General features: G+C 24.1%; 3 protein-coding genes across 3 annotated transcripts; 1 reads left to right on the top strand and 2 right to left on the bottom strand.

The window, feature by feature from the left end:
- Window positions 1-300: 300 nt before the first annotated feature.
- Window positions 301-6,551, bottom strand: LOC122504083 (26S proteasome regulatory subunit 6B). The gene is made up of 5 exons (XM_043614981.1): window positions 6,395-6,551; window positions 4,540-4,963; window positions 4,258-4,461; window positions 798-1,062; window positions 301-718 (listed from the first exon to the last, which is right to left on the bottom strand). Exons 1-5 carry the CDS (start codon window positions 6,425-6,427, stop codon window positions 400-402), a joined length of 1,245 nt encoding a protein of 414 aa, XP_043470916.1. The 5' UTR covers window positions 6,428-6,551; the 3' UTR covers window positions 301-399.
- A 250-nt stretch (window positions 6,552-6,801) lies between these two features.
- LOC122504082 (la-related protein 7) lies at window positions 6,802-14,410 on the top strand. Its single transcript, XM_043614980.1, has 6 exons — window positions 6,802-7,064; window positions 7,297-7,558; window positions 9,772-10,115; window positions 10,179-11,099; window positions 11,217-11,370; window positions 14,194-14,410. The coding sequence occupies exons 2-6, from the start codon at window positions 7,312-7,314 to the stop codon at window positions 14,343-14,345; spliced, it is 1,818 nt and encodes a 605-aa protein (XP_043470915.1). The 5' UTR covers window positions 6,802-7,064; window positions 7,297-7,311; the 3' UTR covers window positions 14,346-14,410.
- Window positions 14,352-17,308, bottom strand: LOC122504060 (H/ACA ribonucleoprotein complex subunit 1-like; the record flags this gene model as incomplete). Its single annotated transcript, XM_043614942.1, has 3 exons — window positions 14,352-14,904; window positions 14,991-15,278; window positions 17,238-17,308. Coding segments are annotated over 3 exons (656 nt in total), but the record flags the coding sequence as incomplete, so codon positions are not given.
- Between the last annotated feature and the right edge of the window lie 221 nt (window positions 17,309-17,529).

Here is a 17,529-nt window from a genome sequence, read left to right as displayed (position 1 = left end):
AAACTAAATTCCAAGGCCGTTTTCTATATAAGCATCTGTGTTGAACATGATTTATTAGTTTTTATGGTTATTACTAAAAATTTCAATAAATAATACAAAAGAAAGTTTTTGTATAAAAAAATAAAATAGCAAATTTTTCAAATATTCGCGGAAATATTACTTTTGATACAGATGTCACTACTGAGTGGCTTAAAGAAAAACAATTTTAAGTTTTATAAACAAAATTGTTCTTAATTATGCATCTTTTAAGGAAAACTAATTATCTTTAGAGAAAAGAATATGGAATTGAAATACACAGTATTGTGAATCAATTAGTATTTAATGTATAAATCAATTACAATAGCTTAAAATATATGTAAGTCAGAAAAAAATGGGGTTCAATTTTCTAACGCTGATTTTTTATTTATAGAATTCATGTTCAGACTCGTCTTTCTTGATATTATTCTTGTAGCCCTTCTCGAAATCTTTAGCGAGAACAATGTAACGATTTTCCCTCACTGCATGCATACCGGCCTCTTGACAAATTGCATTGATATCAGCGCCGGAAATTCTGTCCGGTCGGGCAACGTAATCCTCCAAATCAACCTCTTCACTCAAATTCATTTTTGTTGTTATCGTTGAAAATATCAAACGCTTCTGTCTACGATCTGGCAGTGGGAATTCAATTTTTCTGTCCAATCTACCAGGACGTAAAAGCGCTGGATCCAATGTGTCGGCCCTAAAAAGACGGCGAGAAATTAATAGTAAATAGTAAATTATAGTCATTAAATTAGAATTAATTGGTAAGAGTAAATTACCTGTTTGTGGCCATGACCACTTTGACATTTGTCGTTTGATCGAAACCATCCATTTGATTTAGTAATTCAAGAAGAATACGTTGAACCTCACGATCGGCTCCAGTTTGGGCATCGAAACGTTTCGTTGCAATTGCATCAATTTCATCGACAAAAATGATTGCTGGTGAATTTTCTTTCGCTAGACGGAAGACATCTCTAACCATTCTAGGACCTTCTCCTAAGTATTTCTGCACGAATTCCGAACCCACGACGCGAATAAATGCAGCTGTTGACAATAAAAGTTATGCAATGAAAGGGTTGCCACAAAAATTTAATTTTCATTTCCCCTGATTTCCAGACAGAATTTTCACTTTTGCCCTGACTCTAAAAAATATTCTGATTCATTCTAAAAATGATTAGATACTCAAAAAGAATATTCTTTTACACTTATTTGCGAATTTCTTTAATTGTAAAATTATTCCAAAACATCAATAACTTCATTTTTAAATAAATATTCAATCATTATTATTTTTCCATAGAAATTAAAATTCTTCAAAACGTTCAAATTCAAACCTTTTTGAAATTCCACAACTTATAAAAATATTTTATTATGAAACATAAAGACATTAATGACTCCGAGTCTTCGACTTATGTTTTATAATAATTAAAAATGACCGAGTGATAAAATAATTATTTTATATTATAAGAATATTGTTACTGTAACTTCTTCAAAATTATTTTCATTATTTTCTAGAATTTTAAACTAAAACTCTTCGGGGTCATTCACAAATTACGTCACGCTTTTTTGGACTGATTTTTACCCCCCCCCCCTTCGTCACATTTTTTACATACATAAAAAAATTTTTTCCACACTTCGTCACACACAGCTCGACACCCCCCCACCCCTAGGAGTGTGACGTAGTTTGTGAACGACCCCTTCTTTAAATCAATTATTTTTAATAATTTCTGACAAAGTTCTTAGAGAATTTTTAAATCCATTTGTTTTATTTAATTTTACGAAATTTCGATTATTCGGAAATTTTTCAATTAAATATATATTAGAAAATAAAAATTTCAAATAGTTTCAAAAAAATTTGAATTAAAATTTTTCAAAAAAATTAGTTTGACAGAATTGTTAATAAAAAGTATGAAAGTTTAGATTTAGAAAAATTTTAGTTTGATACCTCAACTCCGAAAAACCGTAAGAGTTATTTTCACATAATAAATTGATAGTGAAAATGACTTTTACGGTTTTTTATTCAATTATTTTTAACAATTTTTGAAAAAGTTCTTTGAGAATTTTTAAATCCATTTGTTTACAATTCAATTTCACGAAATTTCGATTATAAGGAAATATTCTTCAATTAAATATAAGTAGAAAATAAAAACTTCTAATAATTTCAGAAAAATTTTATTGTTAAAAGAAACTTATTCAATTCCTAAAAAGAATGTTATTATTTATTAAAATAATTGAATCTCAGTTAAGAATTTTAATATTTATTCAAATAATTGAATACTTACAAAGAATTTTATTAAAATTTTTTAAATAATTGAATTCCAGTAAAAAATTATTTTTTGTGAAAATAATTGAATGTTTGCGAAGAATTTTAATAAAATTCTTAAGAATAATTGCATTTTACTTGGAATTCATTTAAAATTGTATTAAAAATTATTGAATCTAGCGATAAGTTTATAATATTTGAAAATAAATGGATTTCTTCGAAGAATTTTATTAAAATTTTTGAAAATAATATTTTTATGAATTTAATGAAAATTCCGTAATAATAATTTAATTCCTGTTAAAATTTTATTATTTATGAAAAAAATTAAATACCTGCGAAGGATTTAATTAAAATTTATTAAATTGAATTCTAACTTAGAATAATTTTATTAAAACGTTTTTAATTCTGGTGAAAATTTTTATTAATTTTGTTATTAAATTCCTGCGTAGAATTTGATAACAATTTCTATTAATAATGGATTTTATTTGAAAATTTTTATGAAAATTGTATTTTAAGTAATTGAATTCCTGTTAAAATTGTATTATTTATGAAAAAAATTAAATATCTGCGAAGAATTTAATTAAAATTTATTAAATTGAATTCTAACGAAGAATTTTATTAAAACATTTTTAATTCTGGTGAAAATTTTTATTAATTTTGTTATTGAATTCCTGCGTAGAATTTGATAAAATTTTTTATTAAATAATAGATTTTATTTAAAAAATTTTATGAATATTGTATTTTAAGTAATTGAATTCCTGTTAAAATTTTATTACCTATGAAAATAATTGAATTTTTACGAATATATTTCTTGTTTATAAAAGAAAATTGAAATCTTGACGAGAATTTTTATAAATTTTATTAAAAATAATTAAACTTCTGCTACGTGTTTTATTATTGATGAAAATAATGGATTTCCTAAAGGAATTTTTTATTATTTATCAAAATAATTGAATGTTTGCGTTGAATTTTATCAAAATGTTTTTAAATAACTTCAATTCTTTTGGGAAATTTTATGAAAGCAGTAGATATTGAAAATAATTAAATTGCGAAAAATCTTTTGAAAATAATTCAAATTTGGACAAGAAGTTTATTAAATTTTTTGAAAATAATTGGATTTCGGAGAAGAATTTTATTATCTATAAATATAATTGAAATTTAAAAAAAATTTTGAACATAATTGAATTTTTGCGAAGAATTTTATTACTTTTGCAAATAATTGAATTCTTGTGATAATTATTGTTATATATGAAAATAATTTAATTGTTCAAAGAATTTTATTTAAATTCCTGAAAATATTTGAATTTCTGGAAAGAATTTTTTTATATATAGCATGATAATTGAATTGTTTTGAAGAATTGCGTGAAATTTCTTGAAATAATATTAAACATAATAAGGGGTCATTCACAAACTACGTCACGCTTTTTTTGACTGATTTTTACCCCCCCCCCTTCGTGACATTTTTTACATACATAAAAAAATTTTTTCCACACTTCGTCACACACAGCTCAACACCCCCCCCCCCCAACCCCTAGGAGTGTGACGTAGTTTGTGAACGACCCCTAATTAAAAAATTCAACTAATTTCAAAAAAATTAGTTCTACAGAATTATTAATTAAAAGTTGTAAAAATTCATATTTTCCAAAGATTTGAATTTGTAACTTCAAAATTCAATTATTTTTAAAACTTCTTTTATAAAATTATGCATTAAATAATTTATAAGCAATAATTTTATGAAAATAAAATTAAAGGAAAAAATTGAAGGATTTATTTTAGAATTTGTGATAATTTCATAGTTTATGAGACAAACAAAAAAGACACAAAAATTCAAAGTTTTCTTATGAATTCTAAAAATATAATTTTTCTGCAGTTTTTTTTTAATAAAATTCCCTGACTTTACCCTAACGTGTGGCAATCCTGTATTATAATTCGAAAAAAACAAGAAATTTGAATAAAATTAATAATAAAAAACAGCGCACCTGTCGTGTGTCTTGCAACAGCTTTAGCGAGCATAGTTTTACCACATCCTGGTGGTCCATACATTAATACACCTCTTGGGGGATCGATACCAATTTGCTTATATAATTCAAAGTGTGTAAGAGGCAATTCAACAGCTTCTCGAATTTCTTGTTTCTGCATATCCATTCCTCCAATGTCACTGTACTGAATGTCAGGCTTCTCATCTGTTTGTTAATATAAACCAACATTAATTAATCAAAAGCAAATTTAATAATAAAAAAATAAAATGACAAAACACTTGCCAGCTTGAAGCATCGAAATACTGGAGTCTGCCTCCGGAGGAAGAACGTCTACTAAAGCATTACTGTGTTTGTGGAGAGCAACACTGGCAGATGGCTTCAATAATTCCCGATCGATTGTTGATAAAATGCGAACATAATAATTTGAACCAGTTGTCGAACCAACAATTCCGGTGTTTTGATCGACAGCCTCCAAGAATTGTCCAATTACTAATGGAACACTTTGAATTCGTTTCACCTCTTCCTGAGCGTGTAGATATTCCTTTTTCAAATTTCGTTGCTCATCTTTTATATATTCTTCCTGCACCTCCAGGAATTCTAACATTCGCTGTAGTTTCTTGTACTTGGTGTAAAGATCTTCAATATCCAACTCTTCCAAAGCAGCATAATGACCAATTGCTGGTTTGGACTCGATTTCACACATGTCCTATAATCCAAAAGTCATTATTAGTTTCATCATTTTAGTTCAATTATTATTTTCTAAAATTTTCAACTAAAACTCTTCTTTAAATCAACTATTTTTCATAATTTCTGACAAAGTTCTTAGAGAATTTTCAAAACCATTTGTTTTATTTAATTTTACGAAATTTCGATTATTTGGAAATTCTTCAATTAAATATATATTACAAAATAAAACATCAAATAATTTTAAAAAAAAATTCAATTAAACTTTTTCAAAAACATTAATTCTACAGAAATGTTAGTAAAAAGATTAAAAGATTCAAATTTTCAAAGATTTTAATTTGATACTTTTTAAAAATTCATTTTTAAATCAATTTTTAATTAGAAAATTCTACGAGAATTCAATTACATAAATAAATAATTTATTGAATAATTGAATATTTCTTAAAATTGAATTCTCATAAAGACTTTTAGGAACAAATTTTTAAATAATTGAATTTCTGGAAAATTTTTATTATTTTTGAAAGTAATTAAATGTTTGTGTAGAATTTTATCAAAAATTTTTTTAAATAATTGAATTCTTCTGGAAAATTCTTGAAAATAATTTAAATTTTGCCAAGAATTTTATTAAAATTTTTGGAAATAATTGAATTTCGAAGAAGTGTTTTATTATTTATAAAAATAATTAAAGTAAGAATAGTTTATTATTTATGAAAATAATTGAATCATGCGAAGAAATTTATAAAAAGTTTGTAAATAATTGAATTCCTGTAAAATTTTTATTATTTATGAAAATAATAAAATGTTTTCGCAGAATTTTATTAAAATTTTATTTGAATAATTGAAATGTTGTGAAGAATTTTATTAAAAATTTTTTAAATAATTGTATTTCGGAAAAGAATTTTATTACTTTCAAAAATAATTGAAATTTTGACTAGAATTTTTAAAAATTTGGAACATAATAATTGAATTTGTGCGGAGAATTTTATTACTTTTGTAAATAATTGAATTTCTACAACCACTGATAACTTCTCTAAAATTTAATTTTTTTTAGTTATTTGAAAATAAATTATTGCCAGAAATAGAAAAATTTGTAACTTTTGTATTAGATTTCAAGAATAAAAACAATAACTTTAGAAAACAACAATTTTCCAGGATACCGATCAAAATTCCCTGACTTCTCCATAGGTTTATTCTTATTGTTATTTTTGAGGTTAAGTAACACCCATAGGGAAAAATAAATAAATAACCGTATTTAACGAAATAAATTGTTGCTTTTCAATAGCATTATCGTTTATAGGCAAGAATATAAATTTACAAAAGTATCCCAATTGTTTAAATTGAGTATTATTTATAAAAATTTGTCAAAATTGTAAAAAGTGGTAGAATCAAAAAACAAGAAAAGAGGATATATTTTGACACAGGTCAGTAGTGTTTAAAATAGTAAACAATTTACCTTGTCTGGTAAAATAATTCCTATTTCTTCCATTAATAATTATCACTATTAAAATGTTACTCTAAAAAATTGAGGTTTACGAATGACTCGAACTTTTTGAGCAAGAATTCCTTTTGTGACAGACTGTCAGCGCAAATGCACTCAGGTTAAAATAGGTCATTGCTCACAATTAGCGGGTATTTTAAACATAGAAGAATCAAATCTTTCTTTTTCATAGTATAATTGTTCAAAAATTCCATTTCTTACAATTTTTGTTAAATTTTATAAATTATTTCCAATTTATATCAATAAAACAATTCTATTTTAGTATTTTTTTATTTTTTTAAAATAGAAACGATAAAGTTTTGAATGTAGGCTGCTTTTGATTGGTTGTAAACGCATTCGATATAAAATATCGAAACAATCGAAGGCTACTTCGTTGTTGACATTTTGACAAGTATCAAAATCAATTTAAATTGTATCTGAAATATAATAAATAATAAGTGTTCTACGGAACAGGGAAAATAAATAGAAATATAAACTATAGTTGCTTTTTATCTTGTTAATTTCATGTGAAGCTATTTTCTAATAGTAATTTTGAAGAATTGACCATTTTTTGACGGACTTGCCGGAGGAACGTTTTGCTATCGTAAAACATAAGTTAGCGTTTCTTTTGAAAAAATCGCAATTTGTAAGTATTTTTACAATTATTTTCACTTTTATAAACCCTTTTTTTAATTAAAATAATATTGTCACCTACACAAGAGCAAATTTTTCGAAACTAGAAAATGATCTTATAGGTTATGTTGTTTCCTTCAAATCCTTCAAATATTGAATTTCTATTTTAAATGAGATTAAATATAGAGAGAGAATTTAATGCGGATTTTTATTCTAAGAATTATTTATCATTTTCTTCTTTTTAGAATTAATTCACCAAAATGGTGAGTGAAGAGCAAGAATCAGAAATGGAGTTGGCGTCGGAAACAATTCCGGTACCTCCAGTGGAAAATGTAATTGAAGAACCAGTCGTTGTTGAGGAACAAAAACCTGAGATTTTTCGTAAAAAACCACGAAAACGTCATCGTGAATTGCATGCATCAATTTTGAAACAAATGGAATTTTACTTTGGCGATGCAAATTTAAGCAAAGACAGATTTTTAGGAAGACTTATATCACAAGATCCTTGTAAGTATAAAATTTATTTTTCACATTCAAAATCCATTAACGTTTAATTATTTGAGTGTTGACACAGCTCAGGGAAGTTATCAAATTCAGGGGAAGTCGAGTTCATCAGGAAAGTCAGGGATTTTTATTAAAAGTACTGGAAAAAATTAAATTTTTAGAATTCATAAGAAAATTTTGAAGTTTGTTGTCTTTTTTGTTTGCTTCATAAACTATGATATTACCATGAATTATAACACAAAACCTTCCATTATTTCTATTTCTGACAATATTTTTTTAATAACTTAATTCTTGAAGAATTAAAACTTAAATATTTCAAAATTAATTGAATTTTAAAAGAGTTGCGTTTACAATTTTCATAAATAGATCAACTTCAAAAGGTTTCAATTTGAGATTTTAGAAAAATTCAATTTTGAATTAATTAGAAATTGTAAAGAACTTAGATTTTGAAAATTTTTAATAATTCAAACTCTTCTGAAATTAGTTAAACTTTTTAATATATATTTAATTATTTATTAAAAATAATTTATTTCTAGAAGAATTTTAGTTAAAACACAAAAAAAAATTGAAATTTGGAGAAGTTACAAATAATGAACAGGAATTCAATTATGTATTATTTTTCCACATTTTTCATTAAATTCATGGCAAGATTATTTTCAAAAAAAAATCTTCGCAGAAATTCAATTATGTTTAAAAATTTTCTAAAATTCACATCTGAATTTTAATTATATTTATAAATTTTAATAAAATTATTCTCAAAATTTCAATTGTTTTCAAAAAACTTTCCCTAATTTAATGATTTTCAATATCTACTTACTATTTTAATAAAATATTGCAAAAGAATTTAATTATTTAAAAAGAAATTTAATAAAATTCTAAGCAAACATTCAAATATTTTCATAAAAAATAAAAATTTGCACTGGAATTCAATTATTTAAAAATGGTTAATTAAATTGTTCGCATGATTTCCATTATTTTCATAAACATTAAAATTCTTCTAAGAGATTTAATTATTTTCATAAATAATAAGTTTCTTTATAGGAATTCAATTATTTTCAATGCATTTTTTATTGCATTCCTAAAAAACTTATTTTCAAAAATTTTGATAACAAAATTAGAATTTAATTATTTTCAATATAATTCTAATTAAATTTCTTAAAATAATTCAATTCTTTTTAAAGACTTTAATTAAATTCTTCGTAAAAATTAAATTATTTTCAATCAAATTTTTATTAAATCCTTGAAAAGATTATTTTTGAAAATTTTTATCAAGAATTCAATTATTTTTGCAGAATTTAATAAAATTCTTCGTAGAAATTAAATTATTTAAAAAAATTTTATTACAATTCTTTACAAGATTTTAATTAATTTAAACATAATTTTAGTTAAATTCTTCTAAGATTAGTTAAATTTGTTAATTATATATTTAATTAATTACTAAAAATAATGGATTTATAGAAGAATTTTAATTAAAAACACTAAAAAAATTGAATTTTAGAGAATTTATACAAATGATTGCAGAAATTCAATTATTTTCAAATCTTTTAGAATTTTAATTTTTCATACTTTCAACTAATCAATTTTTTGAAATAATTTCGAATTTGGCCAATGTTTCACATTAAAATCTTTCCAAATGGAAATTTTCATATTTTAATTAACAATTCTGTCAAACTAATTTTTTTGAAACTAATTTGAATTTTATATTTTCTAATCTATATTTAATTGAAGAATTTTCTTATAATCGAAATGTCGTGAAACTGAGTTCTAAGCAAATAGATTTGAAAATCCTCAAGCAACTTTGTCAAAAGTTATAAAAAATAATTGAATTAAAGAAGAATTTTAGTTAAAAATCCTAGAAAATAATAATTGAATTGAAATGATGAAAATAATTTTTAAAAAGTTACAGTAACAATATTCTTATGATATATTATTATCAAATTTTTGAAAATCTTAATTCCTATCGAAAAATAATAATGATTAAAAATATTTATTTGAAAAGAAGTTATTGATGTTTTTGAATAATTTTACAATTAAAGAAATTCGACAATAAATGTAATATAACATTTTTTGGAGTATCTAATCAGAATCAGAATCAGAATGTTCTTTAGGGTCAGGGAAAAAGTTATAATTTTGTCTGTAAATCAGGGAAAGGTCATGGTAAAACAAAATTAAATTTTTGTGGTAACCTTGTATTTGGAAAATTAAACTTTTTCTAGGGATCGATTTGGATATATTCATAAAATTCAATAAAGTTGCGGCACTTACAACGGATGTCAGTAGAATAGCCAAAGCACTAAGGGATTCAACAATGCTGTCAGTTTCTGAAGATGGGACGAAAGTTTGTCGTACAACTCCCATTTGTAAGAAAGAAAATTCCGATGAATGTACAATTTACGTACAAAAATTACCGTCAGAAGCCGATCACGATTGGATTTCAAAAATATTTTCCCAATACGGACAAATTGATTATATATCGATTCCAAAATATAAAAATAAAGCAATCAAGGGTTTTGCTTTTGTTGAATTCAAAACACCTAAAGATGTTTTTAAATGTATAACGGTAAGTTTAGATTGACACATTTATACTCTAAACTATGTCATTCATTAATTCTTGTTGTTTTAGGCATTTAAGGAAAAAGGTGGTCTTCTTCCTTCGGAAACGACTCCAAATACTCTTCTCAGTATAACAACACATGAGAATTGCGATGACGAAATCGCAAAACAAATCATAACAAAAAAGGAAAATAAAACAGAGGAAACTGAAAACAAAGAAGAGAAAATCGATAATTCTCAAAAGAAAAAACGCCTCTCCACCGAGGATACTTCAACGAATGACGAAGATGAAAATTCGAAAATAAAGAAGAAAAAATACGCAAACAATGAAAGTGATCAATCCGATTCAACAGGGAAAGAATCGAAAAAAGTAAAGAAACGAAAAACAAAAAGTACCGACAGTATTAATCCCTCTGACGTAAATGATGAATCAATCGTTACTGAGTGTGACAAGAAGCAGAAAAAAGAGAAGAAATTAAAGCGAAAAGCTCCTGAATTAGAATCAAAAGTATCAGATCAAGAAACGGAAAATCAATCCGACACGGAAATTGTTCCCAAGAAGGTGAAAAAATCTGATGAAAATAATGAAGCTGATAAAAAATCTGAGGAAACTAATAAAGATGCAAAATCAATTAAAGTTGTCGATAAAGAAATTATCGAAAAAAAGAAGAAACGTAAACGAAAGCGTTCAAAGCGAAGAGATGAAATTGAAGCACCGGACACGGGACTAGAAATAATGGCGAAAAAAGAATGGAAACGTTTGAGAAATAAATATCTTGATATGCAAAAAGCGAAAATGCAACAATTAAAACAACATTTGAAGCGAGCAATGTGGAATCAATGGCAAAATGTTGAGAGAAATAAAACCGAGAAAGAAGAAATGAATAAAAAAACAACCGAAAAGAAAGATGCTCCGAGATTTAGTTTCTCGCCCGGATTGATTGTTCAAATAGAGATGGAATCTCCTTGCAGTGATCCACAAAATTTCAAAGTGAGTTATTTTCTTTCTTTAGTTAAGTTAAAAATAGTTTCTTTTCTTCTTTTCACTTTTCTCTTCAAATTATTCATGAGTAAATGTTTAATTTTTAATTTAAAAACAAATTTCCAGATGGAAATAAAGGGAAGCAGTTCTTCCAGTTCGATAAAATATGTTGACATTCGTGAGGGTTCAAATATTGCATTTGTACGATTTGATTCGTCAGAATCGGCGAAGTCTTTTACGCAAAAAACCAGAGACGATCGAACAATGACAATATTAGAAGGTGGGTATCATTAGAAATCAAAAAATAATTTTTAACGAAGAATCGGAACAAAATTATCGTACGTTAGTTCAATGTCATAATTTCGTATTTTATATGAAAAAGATCAATTTTAAACTCTAGTGGAAGCGGAAAGAATTTATTTTTCAACACTTTAAACAATTGAAAGTTGCATTTGAATAAAAATAACTGTCGATACGTTAGGAAAAAGTCATGGAATTTTATTAAAAGTACTGAAAAAATATTCAATTTCTAGAATTCTTAAAAAAATTCTAAATTTTGTTGCCCAGCAGTCAGTCTTTAAAAATATTGAAAAGATTTACTTTAATTTTAAATTCTTTCTATTTCTAACAAATAATTGAACTTTACAGATTTTAAATGTAATTTAATTCTTGAAAAACTATCGAAAAATTATTATAATTATAAATTGCTTTATGGATAATTTTCTCTAAACATTCAAAAAATAATTGAATTTTATAAAAGTGGTGCTTTCAATTTTTATAAATAATATAAATGATTAGCAAATGTTCTGCGCTGAACGCAGTATTCAATTTTTTATTATGAATATTATAAAATTTTTTATTTTCAAATATCAACTTCAAGTTTTGAACAACTTTAAGTTTTGAATTCTTTGAGATTCGAAATTTAAGAAAATTCAGTTTTAATAAAATTCTTCGCAGAAATTGAATTATTTTAAAAATTAATAAAATTTCTGCAAAGAATTCAATATTATTTTTAATAAATTTTAATAAAATTCTATATAAAAATTGAATTATTTTTAATACAATTTTAATGAAATTCGGCAAAAAAATTTGCAAGAATTCAATAATTTCAAAAATTTCTTGAAGTAATTCAATTACTTGTAAAATTTTTATAAAACTCTTTATAAAAATTCAATTATTTTTCATACGATTTTAATTGAATTCCTCAGAGGAATTTTAATTAGTTTCACCAAATTTGAATAAAATATTTCAAAACAATTAAATTGTTTTCAAAAATTTGAATAAAATTCTATATAAAAATTGAATTATTTTCAATTCAATTTTAATGAAATTCGTCGAAAAAATTTGCATTAATATTAATTAATTTTTCTTGATTATTTATAAGTCACTATTTTTACATTTTAGAATGTTAAATTGATGTTATGAATATAGATTGAATTTCAAAAAGTTTTAAATTGAAGTTTTAGAAAAGTTGAATTTTAAAAACTTCTGATTCAAAATTCTGATGAAGTTATTTTTTTAAAAACATATTACCACTCAAATGCATTTTCGCCATGTACATGGCTCATCAGGAACTACAATAACAAAAAAGATATCGGTCATAAAGGGAAATAATAATACAATAGTCGTATTTCAAAAAAGTGAAAAATAAAATAAAAATCAGGTAACATACCGCATATTTAAAGGGTTGGAGTTTTTACATTAGAGAAAATATATACATATTAAAAAAGGAGGCATGCTAGTGCATAACCTCACAAAACATGAAAAAAATCTGTACGTTGAATAGAAATGTCTCATAAAACAAAAGCTCCATCATAAAAACTGACACAGATCCACAGTCAAATTACATAAAAAACTTTTCCTTTGAAAACATTCTTTAAAAAAACATTTTAATATTTAAATTTTGGTTACAGAGAAGAGAAATTTAAGAAGAAGAAGAGAAATTTAAATATTAAAATGTTTTTTTAAAGAATGTTTTCAAAGGAAAAGTTTTTTATGTAATTTGACTGTGGATCTGTGTCAGTTTTTATGATGGAGCTTTTGTTTTATGAGACATTTCTATTCAACGTACAGATTTTTTTCATGTTTTGTGAGGTTATGCACTAGCATGCCTCCTTTTTTAATATGTATATATTTTCTCTAATGTAAAAACTCCAACCCTTTAAATATGCGGTATGTTACCTGATTTTTATTTTATTTTTCACTTTTTTGAAATACGACTATTGTATTATTATTTCCCTTTATGACCGATATCTTTTTTGTTATTGTAGTTCCTGATGAGCCATGTACATGGCGAAAATGCATTTGAGTGGTATTAATAAAAATCCTCAAGAATAAATAATCTTTGATATTTTTTACTTCATGGACCAAAGGCCACAAATGAAACCAGTTTTCTTATTTATAAAAATTAAGGTCCAAAAAAATATAATTTGTTAAAAACATATTTACTAAAATAAGTTGTATTTTTGAATAAATATTTCATTTTTAAATTTTTAAATTATTGAAATTTCATGAAATTGAATTGTAAACAAGTCGATTTCAGAAATATTTTAGATGAACTTTTTTTCTCTTTAAATAAATAATTTAATTCTTAAGGAACTTTTCTAAAAAATTACTAAAAATAATTGAATTAGAGAAGAACTTTAGTTAAAAATCCCTGATATTAATTGAATTTAAATCTTGAGAATAATTTTTGGATAAATTACAGTAACAATTCTTAATATAAATTATTGAATTTCAATGGATTTAAAATTTAAAATTTTTGAAAATCTCAATTCCTGTGTAAAAATAATAATAATTAAATATTTATTTAAAAAGAGCTATTGATGTTTCGAATAATTTTACAATAAAAGATATTCAAACATTTTTCAAATTATTTTTAGAGTGAATTAAAATATTCTTTAGGGTCAGGGAGAGAGTCAAAAGTTCTGCCTGGAAGTCAGGAAAAAATAAAATCAACTTTTTGTGACAACCCTGTTCTTGTTGACAGAAAATTTTTAATTTTAATTTAAATGCCACTAATTTATGACAGTTTTGTTTAGATTTTTCCTTAAAGTTTTAAAAATTTAACAATTGTAATTTTTTCTGCTTTGGAAATTCACAGGTGACGAGGAAAAGTCCTACTGGGACAAAATGACAAGTGACAGAAAAGACAAAATAGAAAATAATATAAGAGTGAAACAAAGAGGAAGAGACAAATTACTCAAGAAGGCGGAAAAGGAACTTGGAAAACATATAAAATTTGACGAGGTATAAAACAAGTTTATTTAAAAAAAAACTTTATTATAGATGTAAAATTATGGAATACATTTTTCTCTCTATCTCTCTCTCTTAACGTTATTTGTATATTTCACAAAACTAGTTATTGTTTTGAATTATAATTAAATCAACTGTACATAATCTTTTAGAAGATTAAATTCGTTTTGTCTCGAAAAAAGTCGTTTTTAGTCAATTACAACATTAGATTTCGTGAATCATTTATTTGATATATTTAAAAGAAATTAAATATCTTTAGTTTTTACCATCGACCTCTTCCACCTCCTCCTCCTCGGCCTCTTCCGGAGTCTCTGAAACCACCACCACCTCCACCGCCTCCTCGTCCTCCTCTAAATCCACCACCGCCTCCACGGCCACCACCAAAAGATCCGCCTCGTCCTCCTCTAAATCCACCACCGCCTCCGCGGCCACCACCAAAAGATCCGCCACGTCCTCCACCTCGTCCACCACCTCCTCGGCCTCCTCTCTTTTGAACTGAACCTGGAGGCTTGGGAAGAAATCTCTGAAGTGGTAAAAGTTTCGCCGGATCAATAAAGAACTGAAAAGAGAAAACAAATATTTTATTCAAAATGTTCTAATTAAATTAAATCAATAATTCATTGATATTAATATTGATAATAATACCTGAGCATCTTTTTCGAAACTTGACGCTTTCATATTGTCTGATAATTTAATAGAGACATAAAAATTTCTAATGTTTCCAAAAATTTCGTCAATTTTGCCAATTTGTTGTTTGTTTTCCAAATAAATTGGAGCGTTGAAATAAGGAACCTGTTCGATGTCGACTTTTGCAACTAAATCGTCCTGAGCTGTCCATTCGAAATGACAAAGTTGAGTCACACTGTCAGGTGGTCCTTGATCAAAACTATAATCAGCAAAGGAAAAATATATTAAATTATTATTATTTTCTAAAGAAATTCAGGGTTTTTACTGGTCAGGGAAATCAGGGAGAAGTCGGGGAATTTTATTAAAAGGAATTGGAAAAAAATTAAATTTTTAGAATTCATAACAAAATTCTGAATTTTTGTGTCATTTTTGTTTGCCTCATGAACTATGAAATTACATACCACGAATTCAAATACAAAACTTTCAATTTTTTCTATTCTTGACAATAATTTATTTTAAATAACTTAATTCCTGAAAAACTATCATAAAATTATTACTTGGAAATTATTTAATGAATAATTTTACTTCAATATCTCAAAATTATTTGAATTTTAATAAACTTGCGTTTACAATTTTCATAAATAAATGAATTTCAAAAGGTTTCAATTTAAAATTTTAGAAAATTAAAATTTTAAATAAATTTAATCAGATATTTTAAAAAACGTAAATTTTTGAAAAATATTAATAATTTAAATTGTTTTGAAATTAGTTTTATTTTAACATATTTAATTAATTATTAAAGATAATTAATTTATAGAAGAACTTCAGGTAAAAACTCCAAAATAATAATTTAATTTTGGATAAGTTACAAATAATAGCAATTCTTAGAAATAATTGAATTTTGAAAAGGTTTCAAATTCAATCCTTTGAAAATCTGATTTATTCATATTTTAAATTAATAATTTAAATTAATTTTTTTGAAGAAAAAGAACTAATTTTTTTTGAAAAATTTTAATTTCAATTCTTTTGAAATTAGTTGATTCTTTTAAAATATACTTAATTATTTCAAAAGTTTTAACGCAATTCTTCAAAAGAATTTAATCACCTTGATAAATAACAATATTCTTCGTAGAAATTAAATTATGTTCAAGAATTTAAATAAAATTTTTTGCAAAATTCAGTTATTTTCATAAATAATAAAAATTTTCACAAGAATTCAATTATTTTTAAAAATTTTAATACTAAAAATAATGAATTTCTAGAAAATTTTTAGTTAAGAAAACTAAAATTGAATTTTGGAGAATTTATACAAATAATTGCAGAAATTCAATTATGTTCAAAAATTTTTAAATATTCTCGTCAAAATTTCAATTATCTTTATAAATAATTAAATTCTTCTCCGAAGTTTAATTATTTCCAAAAATTTTAATCAAATTCTTGGGAAAATTACAATTATTTTCAAAAATTTTCCTCAATTCAATGATTTTTAAAATCTACTTTTTTAATAAAATTTTGATAAAATTCTACGCAAACATTTAATTATTTTCATAAATGATAACATTCTTTTTAGGAATTCAATTACTTTTTATATACAATTTTTATTGAATTTCTGAAAAACTTATTTTCAAAAATTTTAATAACAAGAATTAAATTATTCTCAATACAATTCTAATTAAATTTCTCAAAATAATCAGGGATCATATGATCAATCATATGATCTTTAAATATGAAATAGAAGTTATGATAATTTATTAATTACCTTATTTAAAAATATGTACTAAAAATCATTGAATTCTTGCAAAGAATTTTGTCAAAAAATTTGAGAACAATTGAATTCCTTCGAAGAATTTTATTATTTATGAAAATAATCGAATTCTCGCAAAAAATTTAATTAAAATTTATAAAAATCTTAATTAAATTCTTTTGAAGAATATCTTTAAACTTTTTTAAAATAATGGAGTTTCTTTAATAGCTATAATTGAAAATTTTGAAAGTAATTGAATTCCTCAGGAGAATTTTATTATTTATAAAAAATAATTTAATTTTTGCGATGAATTTTAAATATAATAATTTTTTTTAAATTACTTTAATTTGTTATTCTATTTATTTTATTATTTTTCATGTTTATTTTTTATAATATATAAAATATATCACAAAATAAACAAAAATTATAAATCAAATATAAATTAAATAATTTAAATAAAAAAACATCCATATAAAAATTACAATTCGAAACTTTTCAGCCCTGAATTTCATGGCACTAACGCAGTCACAACTCTCACTGATATAATCCCTTCTACTTCTACCTGGCGAGTTTCCGCCGTAGCGAGGTTTACCTGTATTTTCAAAATTTTTTCAGAATTTAATGATTTCCAATATCTAATAATTTCATAAAAAAAAAATTATTTAAAAAAATTTTTGTTTAAATTCTACGCAAACATTCAATTATTTTCATAAGTAATAAAAAGTTTACTGGAATTTATTTATTTAAAAAGTGTTTATAAAATTCTTCGCAAAAATTTACTCATAGCAGAATTTCAACTATTTTTAGTACAAT

This window comes from Leptopilina heterotoma, unplaced genomic scaffold, assembly GCF_015476425.1.
Source record: "Leptopilina heterotoma isolate Lh14 unplaced genomic scaffold, ASM1547642v1 Lhet_278, whole genome shotgun sequence".
In the NCBI taxonomy this organism is placed as follows: domain Eukaryota; kingdom Metazoa; phylum Arthropoda; class Insecta; order Hymenoptera; family Figitidae; genus Leptopilina; species Leptopilina heterotoma.
Note: the sequence above shows the minus strand (reverse complement) of the source record. Positions and strands in the feature narration are given on the sequence as shown.

What these genes read in the sequence shown, in the direction of transcription:
- LOC122504083 (XM_043614981.1), bottom strand. Translation starts at nt 6,427, where the DNA reads ATGGAAGAAATAGGAATTATTTTACCAGACAAG. An exon ending in TGTTGCAAGACACACGACAG is followed by an intron (nt 1,063 to 4,257) that starts GTGCGCTGTTTT and finishes TATTGTCAACAG; the next exon opens with CTGCATTTATTCGCGTCGTG. An exon ending in GTGGTCATGGCCACAAACAG is followed by an intron (nt 719 to 797) that starts GTAATTTACTCT and finishes CCGTCTTTTTAG; the next exon opens with GGCCGACACATTGGATCCAG.
- LOC122504082 (XM_043614980.1), top strand. Translation starts at nt 7,312, where the DNA reads ATGGTGAGTGAAGAGCAAGAATCAGAAATGGAGTTGGCGTCGGAAACA. An exon ending in GTGATCCACAAAATTTCAAA is followed by an intron (nt 11,100 to 11,216) that starts GTGAGTTATTTT and finishes ACAAATTTCCAG; the next exon opens with ATGGAAATAAAGGGAAGCAG. An exon ending in AACAATGACAATATTAGAAG is followed by an intron (nt 11,371 to 14,193) that starts GTGGGTATCATT and finishes GGAAATTCACAG; the next exon opens with GTGACGAGGAAAAGTCCTAC.